This window comes from Blennius ocellaris (assembly GCF_963422515.1).
Source record: "Blennius ocellaris genome assembly, chromosome: 13".
NCBI lineage: Eukaryota > Metazoa > Chordata > Actinopteri > Blenniiformes > Blenniidae > Blennius > Blennius ocellaris.
The window spans coordinates 12,261,036-12,274,616 of NC_137662.1; the positions used below are offsets into that span (position 1 = coordinate 12,261,036).

At 40.2% G+C, this 13,581-nt stretch overlaps 1 protein-coding gene across 1 annotated transcript; it reads left to right on the plus strand.

Annotated features, from left to right (window-relative positions):
* Positions 1–2,532: 2,532 nt before the first annotated feature.
* sft2d1 (SFT2 domain containing 1) lies at positions 2,533–13,029 on the plus strand. Its single transcript, XM_080508015.1, has 8 exons — positions 2,533–2,729; positions 3,365–3,451; positions 4,411–4,493; positions 6,912–6,993; positions 7,284–7,319; positions 7,412–7,470; positions 10,148–10,177; positions 12,348–13,029. The coding sequence occupies exons 1-8, from the start codon at positions 2,664–2,666 to the stop codon at positions 12,385–12,387; spliced, it is 483 nt and encodes a 160-aa protein (XP_080364141.1). The 5' UTR covers positions 2,533–2,663; the 3' UTR covers positions 12,388–13,029.
* Positions 13,030–13,581: the final 552 nt, after the last annotated feature.

A 13,581-nucleotide genomic window follows, 5' to 3' on the forward strand; every position in this document is an offset into this window, starting at 1 on the left:
GAGAGAGAGAGAGAGAGAGAGAGAGAGAGAGAGAGAGAGAGAGAGAGAGAGAGTTCCAGGACGTCGCACAAGAGGTCCAGCGTGAAGGCGGGACTACGAGTGAAAACACTGGAAAACAAACCAGTAAAACCGCACGTGCAAAACCACTTTTAATTGGATCAATCTGGATATTTGCGTGTGTGTTTGCTATGTTTATATACATGTGCGCTTATATATGTATATGCAGGTGTCTTTTACTTTGAATGTTTTATTAATCACTTGTAAAACATTTTTGGTACGACACAAATACTGATCGATTGTAACCTGTATATAATCCGTTGTCTTCTCACTGACACAACCTTTAAAATTAAAACTAAAATGTAATCTCAATCAATTTTGATAAAATGAGTGGTTATTACAAACAAAAAATGGAGTTCCATGTTAAACTACACCATCACGTGGTTTATTATGGACACTGCACCGGACACAACCAGGGATCGAGGTCAGTTTATCATAAATATAAGAAGGACTCATACAAATCACAGATGCACGTGCAATTCACACCATGCAATCCATTTTGCATCTTTCAAATCATAAGATGTTCTTTTGACTGAAACTGTATTGAGATGCTCTTTGTATCTAACAGTTTATAATCAAGAACACTTTCTCTCTGCATTTGTGTAGAATAGTTTGTTCACAAGGCACGTTTTATGCAAACATGCTTTTAATGTGCTATATTCGGGTAAATTGAGTCATTTTCTAATGGAAGAAAATATACTTTTCATATGTCCCTATTTCTCCACAATCATCTCACCTTCATAGTTCGCGTTGCCGACACATACTATGAAGTGCTCAGGTGACCCACTGTGATTTCAATGGGATTTAAACCTGTAAACTTCTACAATTTAGCCTGCATCTGTCAACTCAAGGCACAACTCAGTAAAATAGCCAAAGTGAAAAGAAAACTATTCCCACAAAAATTGTACTTTGAAGGCAACAGTTTTACTGGAGTACTTTTTAATGAACAGTACTTTTACGTAGTTTCCCCTGATTACAAGTTTACAGTACTCTGTTCAACTGTGCATATAATCAGAAGCTCAGAGGTTCAAAGTGTTTTTTTAGTTCAGTGGCCATGTTTCAGCTTATTATAAGTATGATATAAGCTATTGGCACTGACACAGGAGATCTGGCAAAACTTTTCTCTGGTTTTTATCCCACAAACTTGTGTTCCTCAAAAAGGTGGTGCCATTGACCATAAAAGGGGAAGAGTCGGGCTTTCTAAATGGATACAATGTATTGCAATACAGAGATAATGCACCAATTATAAATGTATTTAACTTGTTTTGCACACACCTGGATGCAGTCACGCATGCTTCCATTAACTCGTTGCTTTTTATCACAATTGATCAAACTCTACTTATAACAAAATTCTGCTGAGATGAAGCGAAGACAAATCTGGTATTTTTATCTCACCCATATGGGAACCAGACACATGCCGCACTCTACCGCTCAACTCCGCTGACGATTTACCGAGACCTAGCATTCTCAAGATGAACTGAAACCGCAGACATAGCAACATAGGTTACATTGTAATTTGGTCAAACTGGAGTTCATACAGTGTCTTCCCTAAACAGTATGATACATTTGCAGATAAAAAAAAATCTATGTGACTCGAAAATAAGGTTACGGATTTCCCCTTACTTGACCTAAGAAGTTATTTTACTTCTGCTGCGACGTTCTATTTCTTTCTATTTAAAATAAAAAGGAATTGTTCCATCCACCGTTTCCAACCATAATTTCACTGTTATGGGATGCTGGCTTAGACCGTTGTGAGACAGGTTAGTGTTACCCTACTGATGATGTGTGGTTGTAATAGTAACAGCCAATCCCAGGTAACAATGTGTGATGGCAGTGTACACCCTGGCAGGACGCCAGCCCCTCACCGACAATAACACACATTCATACCTTGGGGCACCAATTAACATAACCTGCATGTATTTGCACTGTGTCCTTTAAGTACACTTTTGTATTTTAGTTATTATTTCAACCTTTTTATTGTTTTCATTCATTTTTATCATGTGTTTTTTTTGTATATATTAACCTTCTGCGTCATCTCTGTTATTTTTCTGCATTTGTCATTACTTCATATAAACATTTTGAATTGCTTTATTACTTATATGTGCTGTACAAAAACAGATCCCAAGGCTACTGGGAATGGTTTGACTGTTTGACGTGTAGAGTGTGAAGAACACGGCTCCTGTTGTAATACTTCTATATTACCACTAGGTGGCGAAAAATCCACAGAAAGAATCAAGATATATGAGGGATGGGTGTGCCGTTTATCTTTAATTATTTTTAAACAAAGAAAATTAAAGATTGTGAGTATATATTGTCTGACTCTTGACATTTTGAAGTACAAAGTCACTTTTTTTTGTTTGTTGCAAAAATGCCATCGCACCAGTTTAAAAAAAAAAAAAAAAAACACCGGAAAGGTTACAAATGTTGTGTAACTTCCACATTTCCTACAGCACGCGAAGGCACCATCGACTGAAAGCATCTTACCGGAAGTCAAACTTCGGGACTTCGGGAATTTGTTGATATCGACTGCACAACGTCCAAGTCGGACATAAGTATTTGTGGACATTTGTTGCTGAGCGGTTTCCCAGCTGGTAGCAATTGTAGCCATGGACAAGCTTCGTCGTGTGCTCAGCGGCCGAGAGGATAATGAAGAGCTGGGCCTGACTGCACAGGTAGCAGAACACTGCAGGACAGGGCGCCGTGGATGCTAACTAACACTTTATGGGACATCGCTCACCTCAGAATATCGGGATTGAGAAACACTTTTATGTCGCTTGTTTCGATCAGCCGCAGCGGGGTTCTTTAGATACGAGAGATCATGTTGTGTAAAGTCACTGTCAACTCAGCGTGGTCGTTCACGTGAGCGTTTCCATTCTGATCAGTTGTTTGAGGCGTTTCAGCGCCATTCCTGTATTTTAGGTCCCATTTAAATACAGCGATCGTGTCCCTCTGTCTAACATTCACCTGTAATTTACCTGTTTTACTCACGATTTTTACAAGCTTCCCTACAATAAGGAGGAAATTGGGTAAGTTGGAATTCAGGAACTCGGCTTGCTGATGTTTTTTTTTCTCTTCTTCTTCCTTTTATTACACGCTGTCACATCTTGATATGTGCAGCTCTGATGCTGCACATTTCACTTTGTGGACATGCATGGTTCCTTCCTCCTGCCTTAAACACACGCCAGTGCTGTGTGTTGTTGTTTGTGGTTGATACTGTGGCTGCTCGTTATCTTTCTGGGTTGAAGCCTGTGGGTCTCCTGCAGGTCACCAGACATGTGTCGTGACATCCTGCCATTGTTCCCACCAGGTCCTCGATGCCAGCACTCTCAGCTACAGCACCAGGGTGAAATGGTTCGTCATCTGCTTCGCTTCAGGCATCCTGTGCTCAATACTTGTGAGTATGAAAAGTAGAGATTTCGTGGTCTGGCTTCATACTCCAAAGGGAAATGTGGAAAATGCAGAGCAAATGGACCGTGTTAACTTCCCCCGCCATGCCATTCCTTCACTTGTGTGGCTCAGTCGTATTTATAAATCAAAGATGTACTTCATAAGCACACACCCAAAGATAATCTCTGTCGTCTTCTTTTTTTTTTTTTTTTTCGTTACAGTTAAGAGGAAATCTTTTCACAGCCGCTCACATTACCTCATGACAAACAATGCAGCACTTTGTAGCTCCCACTGCAATTTTCACACAATTCTCTCAAACACAGCTTCTGTTTGTGTGATACAAACAAAATGCTTTCACCTCCACTGTTTCCACTACAAACATGTAAATATACATTTAACTGCTTGGTCATAAAAAAGATTAACTTTCTATGAAATGTAAATATAAGTTGTTGGTTTCAATGCTCTTCCAGACCCTTCCATCGATCTATGTGTCACGGGGGGGAGAGAGTCACACCAGCTGACAATAGAGAAAGTCCATCAAAGAGCAAACATGAAGTACAGACCCGCAGCAAATTCGAAGATGCCAATTCAATAAATGCACATCTTTAGATGCAGCAGAAAACCCACACTCATACAGGAAGAGCCTACTCCATTTACTTGGAGGGATTCAGCCTTTATTTATAGCCTAGAGCTCCAAAATTCTGCACTTAAAGTGACAAAAAGTCAGTTATTCAATAAAGTGAGATACAAAACAACCAAGGCATTGGTCACAAGTTGTGCCACTAGATGGAGCCAAGATATGCACTTTTATACTTGGACGACCATTGGGGATTCAGGCCCTCAATTTAGAACAATTGCTGAACCTGTTTTAGCAGCTTCTAAACATTTTTCCTTTGTTTTGTGTCTATTCTGAAGTGTGGGGGCGCTATCCTGTGTCGATGACGAAGTGCTTTGCTTCCCCACCAGGGCACAGCGCTGCTGTTCCTTCCCAAAGGTCTCCACCTGTTTGCTGTCTTTTACACTCTCGGCAATGTTGCAGCACTTGCCAGGTAAGCAGTATTGTCAAATTTGCCAACTATTGTGTCGATTGTACAATTTCCTGCCACCTTCTTGTGCTTCCAAGAAAATAATGGACGATTGATGTTCACACACATTTTGAAACATTTGAAACTAAATACTTTTAAGTAGCTTTATATTATGTTCTTTGAATGTTTTGCATATGGATCCCAACAAAGATATTTATATATATACATACATATATATATATATATAGTGATTGATTTTTTTATTTTTGTTTTTATTTTTTTTAAAAATTTGACACTATCCTTGCAATGTCCAACTTGTGGGTTTTTGGGTGGCCACAATGGGGTTCAAGTTGAGTGGACCACACTTTAATCATTCCTGCACTGAAGCTTTAAATGGACAGTAAATCCAGATAATGCATTTATTTTCAGAATAGTTGTGTTGGATGGAATACTATTATTAATGTTCATCCAGACAACTTTCTTCGCCTGTGTTATCATTACTTAAATTACAACTACTGTCAATCTTTCTCTTAATTTCCATCATCTTGAATTTATATTGAAATAATGATACTTTTTTTAATCATTATTGCAGAACCAGAATTCGATATTGATGTAGTAAAATGATCTAGCAAAGCCAGCATTCTAACAGGGAATGTTAGAATGACCATGAAAAAGTTGCAGTGTGATCTTTTTTACTGAACTAACTTTGCAGAGCTTCATATTAATGTGGTGTGATTTGATGAGATCAGTAATAATTAGGCATCGATTGAGAATCAGTGACTGCAGACTGTCTGCCTGTGTGTTTTACTATCAGACCGTAACAACAGTGTGTTGACAGGACAGCCCTCTTACAAATCAACCTAAATACAATATATACACTTTTTTTTTTTTTGGTAACTGTAGATAATCCAAGATCCAAATCTGGTAATTGTGCCGTTGACAGACAGTAAACCATTGAGGAGGAGTTTGTTGTCAGACATGGTAGTCTCTATTTGCAGGTATCGTATGTCTAGAAGGGTTTTAGATGTGTCAAGAAACTGGGTCACCTTCTTCATAAGCTACGTGAACAATCCAGTGCAAGAGAGTATCGTATTTTAAGAAGCTTAAACTTCTTATTACCTGCCGAAGACAGAAACAAGACGTGAAGTAATATCCACTAACATCCAATAGGGTGCGATGACTTCATGTAGTTTTGTTGCTTTCTGGTTGCCCATGATTGTCAGTTTCATTTAATAAATGATGACCATTTGTTTAAAAAAAATTTTTTATTTTATTTTAAATTTTCAAAAGCTTATTGGACCAACTATCTAAAAAAACCTGGTCCACCAAACTGTGTAGCGAACAGATTTTCTTCCTCCTGATCTAAAAGAGAACCGTGTGTGGATATTATTAGTGTCTCTGTCACATCGAGCATCAGATGAAGAAAATATCTCCCACTATCAGCAGCCTGGCAGAAAGAGTCTGCGTCAACGCGGAGTACTCTCGTGTGTCTCATCTAACAGATGTGACGCTCCAACAGACTCCCTCTGCCCACTCAGCTCCGCTGTGCATAGAGCCGCATGCGCCGTCAGTGGGGAAAGCCTTTGTGCTGTTAAATTTACTGACGTAATACATGCATCATGTAGGAGGCTCTAAATGTGTCTTTGTGGTGTTGGGCATGAAATATTCAACTCTCTTAAAGTTGTAGGGGTGAATCTGATTCGGTTGCTCACACAGTTCTTATATAACCTGACAAATGGACTGTCATTTTGATGTAAAATTATGGAATAAACTTCTTTTTTTTTTTTCCTCAAGAAAATATAGGAAATATTCAGGAATGGCCATTTGTGCACCGAGCGATAGTTGTTTGATCACCTGTGTCTTCAAAGTCAGTTACAAGAAATCAATAAAACTGAAATGTATTATTTACTCTTTGACTGTATTTACTTCTCAAGCAGATGTTTGATTCATTTACTTTTAAAAAGATAATTCGAACAGACATTCAAAGCACATTTTGAGACAATACTTGTGCATAATGTCAATTTTGTATTGAACAAAATGCAAATAAATGCAGATCAAAAGGTTATACAATTTGAATACTCTTTGTGTTCAGTAGATTCCGAAGGTAAAGAAGTTGACTGAATGGTGTAAATAGTGTCTGCGTCTGAGTTTAATTACACGCTAAACAACATAAAATACTACTGAATTAATGCAATGTGAATATTTGTATTTCCTTAGCATTAGAAGTATTCAAGATGCTAATGAGGGAGAGGATCGAGTGTCCTTTAAAGAATCTGAATATTTAAATGAAATAACTTTGTCAAGTGTGGAGTTTGGTAGGTGGCCACTGTGAACTGGTGGCGTTGTGATGAATCCTTTAACCCCGACATGACTCCTGAAGTTCATCCCATCTTGAGTCGAGCTGTTGAAACAAATAACCTGTCCTGTTTTTTGTTTCTAAAGCACCTGCTTCCTAATGGGACCTCTAAAACAGCTGAAGCGCATGTTTGAACCAACCAGACTGATAGCCACCATTGTAATGCTGGTAATTGCTGCATGATTTTGGATCATTTTGAATGTGCGACTGGTCGTATTGATCATACAGGAACCCAATCCGCTGTTTCAGTAATTGCTGAATGTTTCTGACTTTATGTTCTTTGGCCTGTGGTTCACTTAAAGAGTTCATATTTCTCACCTTGTAATCGTGAAGGACAGAAGTAACGGCCATCTGTTTCCTGTTGTTAGATTTCACTGCTCGTCTGGATATGATCAGATAAAGAATGTTATCCGGTTGGCACACAACAAAATAATGGTTCCTTTTTGCTTCGCTTGCAGCTCTGCCTTGTTTTAACACTTTGCGCAGTGTTTTGGGTAAGCTTGACACTTTTCAAAATTTCTAAGCCATTTGCTGTCCCAACTGTTCAACTAATGCAATAACTGCTCTTTCTTTTTTTACATTACAGTGGAATAAAAAGGGACTGGCAATCATCTTCTGTATTCTGCAGTTTTTGGCGATGACATGGTAAGTGTGGCTTTCCAGGCTCGGCCGTTTCTCGGTGACAGTGTGAATCACTATGAGCTCATCATTCACACGTACTCGGAGGAAACCTGTGTGTCGGTGAAGAAAGAGGTTTGCTTCAGCTGCTCTGACGTGTTTAGTGTTGGTGAGTCGAGAAGCAATTCTGTGGCAGGGGGATGTTGAGCTTACTTAGTGATGTGCTAGTGCCTATGAGAGAACCGTTTTAAACATCGACGCTTCAGCCGTTCATTTTAAACGGACACGATAACATCCAATGTGAGACTGATGATAGTTGAGGGGGTAAATGAGTTGATTAAATTGATTCGGCCTAGTTCGCCATGGCAGATGGCGACATCTGTTTGGAGTAAGGCGTGACTCAGCGGCGTTGTTCTGACGCTGGTCGGCTGTCCGCCAGGCTTCATAGTAGGTCAGTACATTTAAAGAAAGAGGAGGTGCCAGGATCAGAGTCAGACTACCTACATGTGCCAGTTTGGCACAGAGAGAGACTGTCAGGTGTTTCCACCTGTTTAAAGCTGATGTCACAGGTTAATGCTGAAATGCCAATCGAGCATGACGCTGTCCATTTGAATTAAAGGCCGCTGCCTTTCTTGTTCTGTTCCCACATTTAGAGTGTGTTATCTCCAGCTTTCATGCTGTTGTGTGACTGAACCATCCCTTGTATCTTTAACCGCCGATGGATGTTTCTCGCGCGTCTGTTCACCATGTTCTGGTTAATGCTTAATCTCTGGAATAAGTTGAAGGAATTTCTTCAGCTGTGGCTCACGTGTCTCCGCCCCACACTCAAATGTGAACCGATTTAGATCGAGAACTTCATTAGCGAAGCCAATCGGCAAAGAAATATTTTGCAGATATATTTACCCATAAGTGCTACAAATGTTGACGTGCGCCGCATGATTGAGTCATCAGAGTATTGCAGTCAAACATCGCGGTCACTGTGAGCTATCAGATTCCCATTCATAGGATAATCCTTGACACACCTGGTCACTCCTCGTCAGAAATAATGAGGCATAGCTGGTTTGTAATTAAGCCACAATCTCTGGAAATTGAATACAGCATACGTTTAACACATTTCTTAACCGTCTTCACTGTATGTTCTATTATAGTCTGTGCAGGAATGAATTTCCATTGTGACTTTGTTAATCAGTAGGTGCATGCAACCGTGAGGCTATAATTCTAGTAGCCGTCACTTCAATTTATGTTATAAGTAATAGTTTCTCGCAGGCTTTGTGCTCAGACAGATATTTAGTCTTAAATGTGGTCCTGCAGATCACAAGCAGCCTCTCACAGTGAGAAAAGCATAGTCGATCTAATAATGAGGCCAGGTGCCTTTTTGTAATTTGACCACTTTAAGGTCAGCGGGGTTAAGTCTCACCACTGCTTTGGTGAAGCTTAACCCCATTACACATTGTGCACGACGGTGAACCCTGCGTGTGATTCGTATTGCCAGGACAACGTTCTGTACGTTCATCAGTTTCAACATATTTGCAAGGTACGAACAAAAACCTTTCAGCGTGTGGCTGCATGGAAACGCAGCGCCGCAGCCTCTCGAGGGAAAGGCTTCAGTGCATCACTGAGCAGAACTGTGTCAGCCTCGCCGCCGTGCTGCTTTCGCACCTACATTTAGCGCATTCATTTCCGCTCTGCCTGCGCTCTCAAAGGCATCGCCATGGCAACCACAAGTCACACATCCCATGCTCATTCTTAAAAGACCGGGGGCACGAAGCGGCTCCCACGCAGGCAGTCGGACGTCTGTGTGAGGGAGGTTCTGTAATAAGACGTTGCCACTGACCCACGCAGAGCTGGGCGAAGTCCAGTCCTCTGGCTGCGGCGTGCGAAGTGACCATATGATACCGAGCCACAACGAGAACCGCCAACAGACGGAAGTATAATAGCAAAACGGCACTTATAGTTATTCTTTAACTTCCTTATGGAGTTCAAGAGCTCCATGCGATCATTCCACAATCTGCTACTTTGTTACTGCTTTGCCCGACAAGGCAGAAGGGGATTTCTCATCACGCTCGGCGCCGTGCGCTCGTTAATCATTCACAAGCTGTACACATTCCTCACATCCTCCAAATATATTCTGGGGCATTTTGAGAGGAACTTTGACTGTAATTATTTACATGTTTTTGCTAATTTTGGTGTTTGCTCTATCAATCTGTCCAGAATTACTAGTGTAAACATGATGATTAACCTCTTAAATTACACTTACAGCTTGGTAATCCTGTCTGACTAATTACAAAATCGCATCAATACTCGCCTTAATTAATCATTTGAGTGCCTTTTTTTAAACAGATTTCATATCTTGTTTTGTTGCGCATTAATGGCTCCTAATTTTCTTACACTGGTCGTATGATACGTGGGGGGCTTTAATGGTTTAATCTCTTGAAATCTTAAAAATCATGATTGTAGAAACGATTGATGTCCTGACAAATATGTTCAAAGTTACTAACAGTTGAGTTAAAGGGAAGACGATGCTTTCGTCATTCTGTTTTTCTGTAGTTGCAGTGCATTAAGTAAGATTTCAGCTCAAAATATTTGAGACAATTTCAACATCCCCTTCATTACATAAAATACATTGAGAATAACAAGTTACGTTTGGTATAAAAAGGGGTTCCAATAAGCATCACTCATATTTTCCTCTATTTTTCTCTTTCAGGTATAGCATTTCTTACATTCCATTCGCCAGGTAAGACTTTTATCTCCAAGTCTATGAAATGCACATTTTGTTTTGTTCAGCTGGATGTCTCTTACTGTGGTCAGTCTGTTGAAATTAAGCTTTCACTTGATTAACCTCTGCATGTGTGCTCTTGGCCAAAATGAGACTTAAATCCATTTTCAGCTCTCTATTCGATCTAAATGCGCTCAGCAATGGGCCTTATCCTGCGCATGACAAAGCAGCAGGGGCACAATGTGCAACTTTTCAGTGAAAACATGTTTTTTTATTTACCCCTCGCCACTATTTGCCTCCATATGGCTGTAATCCCCTCGCGTCAATCAAGTGGCAGCTTGTTGTTTCACACTCCTCTGTGCTTTAGCCCCGTGATGTCATCTGCTTTGTCCATATTATCAAACTAAAACCATTTCTTATGGACTAATGCCCGTTGAGGCAGATTGACCAAAATATTCCATCTCCAATAAGACTTTTACATTGATTGTAATGAGCTTACTTTAAGCTGTGTAGGGGTTAAAGCGCAATGTTAAATGTTTATTAGATTGAGATAGGTTCAATGAAAATCTAGTAGCCACACAGCAGCCTTGCATAGGCTACTTGTGTGGTCCTCATTTGAGATGTTACATAGTTCAAAGCCTAATAATTGAGAAGACTTTTAGTTATCAGGCTGTTTGGTATTTCTTAGAATTACTTCCCAGAATGGAGTTAAAAATAAAGACAAATCTAATTTTCAGTTCTCTATTATTGGGCTCCACCACAATATTTTGCCTCAGTCTGTGATGTTGTTTTGACAGTCCAGCTGTAAGTCTGAGTGGATCTCATTTGGTGAGCAGTCCGGAGCCTCTGTGTACCCCCCCCCCCCCCCCCCCCATTAAGGGGCTTGTGTGTTTGGGCAACCCTATAATCCATCCTGACAGCTGAGAGACGCCCTGTTGAAACCCCCGACTCTCCCTCCCCCACCAAGTGCAAAGCGGAGACAAAGAACACTTTCTGCGCCCCCTCCCAAAAACCACATTCCTGGGGAGAAATACAAATTTGACAGCTGTTTCTTTTTTTTTCTTTTTTTTTGGGGGGGGGGGGCGGTGGGGGGGTTCTCAATTTAATTTCATATAATTATTTTATGTTGTTCATTGGTTCCTTGTAATTTGTGTCTACATGTTATTGCAGTGCCTTCTTAAGCTTCTTACTTTAATCTATTTTTCATTTAATTTAGATTAGATCTTTTTTGCGCTGCGTTATTTACAACATTGCAGAGTTCTTTTGGTGACACATATTAAAAGCATTAGACTGTATTCATTCCTGTCCCTGCCTCCAACCCAATGAACTGTGATACCTGGCCAGCCACAACGCCACATGGCAGACGGGCTTGATCCTTTAATGTATTTTACCTTGTTTCCTATTTATAACCTCTCCTGCTTGACGAGCAAGATACAAAAAAACCTGCTGCATGTGCACTTCCCACAGTGCTTTAAGGCTGCTGCTCACATGTCTAATCAAGAGAAGGGAAATGCTCCCGAGACTGATATTTCAGAGATACAAAAATAGATATAAGCTTCTCTTTATACAAGTAAAAAAACCCCACATGGCAGCAAAATTATGCCACTTAGCACTTTGATTCATTTTGATTAGACCAGAGGGTTGAATCAGAGCATTCGACGGAGCCAGTCTCCTCTGTGCCTGTCCACCTCCTGCTCCTCCTCCTTCCAAGACTCCTCATGCCCCCCTCCCCCCACCCATCCTTTCTCCTTTTTAACCTTGATGGGTTTCACACCTACTCCATCAAATTTTGACTGTGGCTGCAGGCAGTCTGCATAGCAACACACTGATGGAGCGCAAAGCAGACCATATGATACGAAATGGAGTAGGCAGCCATCCGCAGTTGCCATGGCAATGGCTGGTGTTGCATCATCCTTCAACACAGGGTACCTGGAGGAAGGGAGCCCCCTGCTCTCTAAACGTGGTGCTTCCCCGTCAAAACACACTCACTTATTCATGACGAGCCCCACCCAGATCGCTGTAACAAAGACTGGACGGGCCCTTTTTGGTCACTTTTGATTTCATGTGCATGAGCGGATTGCGTCTGCGTTTTCTTTTTGGAACCAACATTTATTCATTTATTAATATGACTTTATTATCTGTTGTACATAATGATGACTGGTACTTATAAATATTTTCTTGCTTCCAGGGATGCTGTGTTGAAGTGCTTCACAACCTGTCTGAGTTAGGTCTGATGACTCCACAATTTCCTTCGAGTGGGGATTAACATCAATACCCTTCATACCCTGGATCTCTAAATGTTGTATAGTATGGCTATTTCATACTGTGAATTCTTGCTTATCAGGTATAGCTAAATGAGCTATGCCTGCTATGTTCCGATCACAACACTTCTCAGTCTTTTGCTTTTAATTTCAGGATGGCGTGTGCCCTTGATACCTAATATATTTAAAGATATTCCTATATATACCTTGAGTGTTTTAAGCTGTTTAATTGCAGGGATTCAACTTTGGTATATGTGCCTTTATACACACACACACACACACACACACACACAAAACCAAGTATCTTAAAGAAAATATATATATATTTTTTTTTTTCAAATTCTTTTTTGCTTTTTCCTTTTGTGTTTTTGCTGGCCTGGTTTCTTACACTCAAACATCATTATGGCTTTGTTTCTATTTTCTGTCTGTTCATGAGGCACTGATGTATAAAAACTATTTCCAGATGCTATTCCATGTTTTTATGTGATTATTTTCCCTTTGGCAAGTTACTGCTTCACTGATATTGCACTGGCATACATGTTGTCCACAGCTTTTTTTCATTGAAAAAAAAAAAATATATATATATATGTAAAAAAAAGAAAAACAGCTCCTGTCTTATGTCTGTGTTCAGTGTATATTTCAGATTACCTGTCCCTTCCTTCAAACAATACAATTTTTCTCAAAGTTTCCATCTCCTTTTCAGTATCAGATTTTCTGCCAGATGAAGCACCGACCCAGTTAATTACACTCCTCTGAGCATTGTGATTTTTACTTGACCTAATAACCCAGTATAGCTTGCTTTGTGTTCTCTATATTGCTTCCGCATGATGCCATAGCCTTTGAGGATGCGGTTGTCATGACAACCTCCTCTGGAAGATTCGTAACCTGTGCTTTCCCCCCCATCTGTGGTGCAGATGTTCACATTCTCCTGCTGAGAAAATGTGTTTAATTATTTTTTCAACCCCTCTAACCAACAGTGTTCTTAATGCTTTACTATAGAATGAAACGATGTGTTCGACACACTATGTGGTAGCAGAAGAACATGCGTCAAGGTTATTTCTCCTTTTGACGTGACTGAATGAGTGCATTTATTCTTGTTGTGCAGCACCCTCAGAGTTATTAGACTCTTGTATAATGTGGTGGATTAGCATGGACAAAATC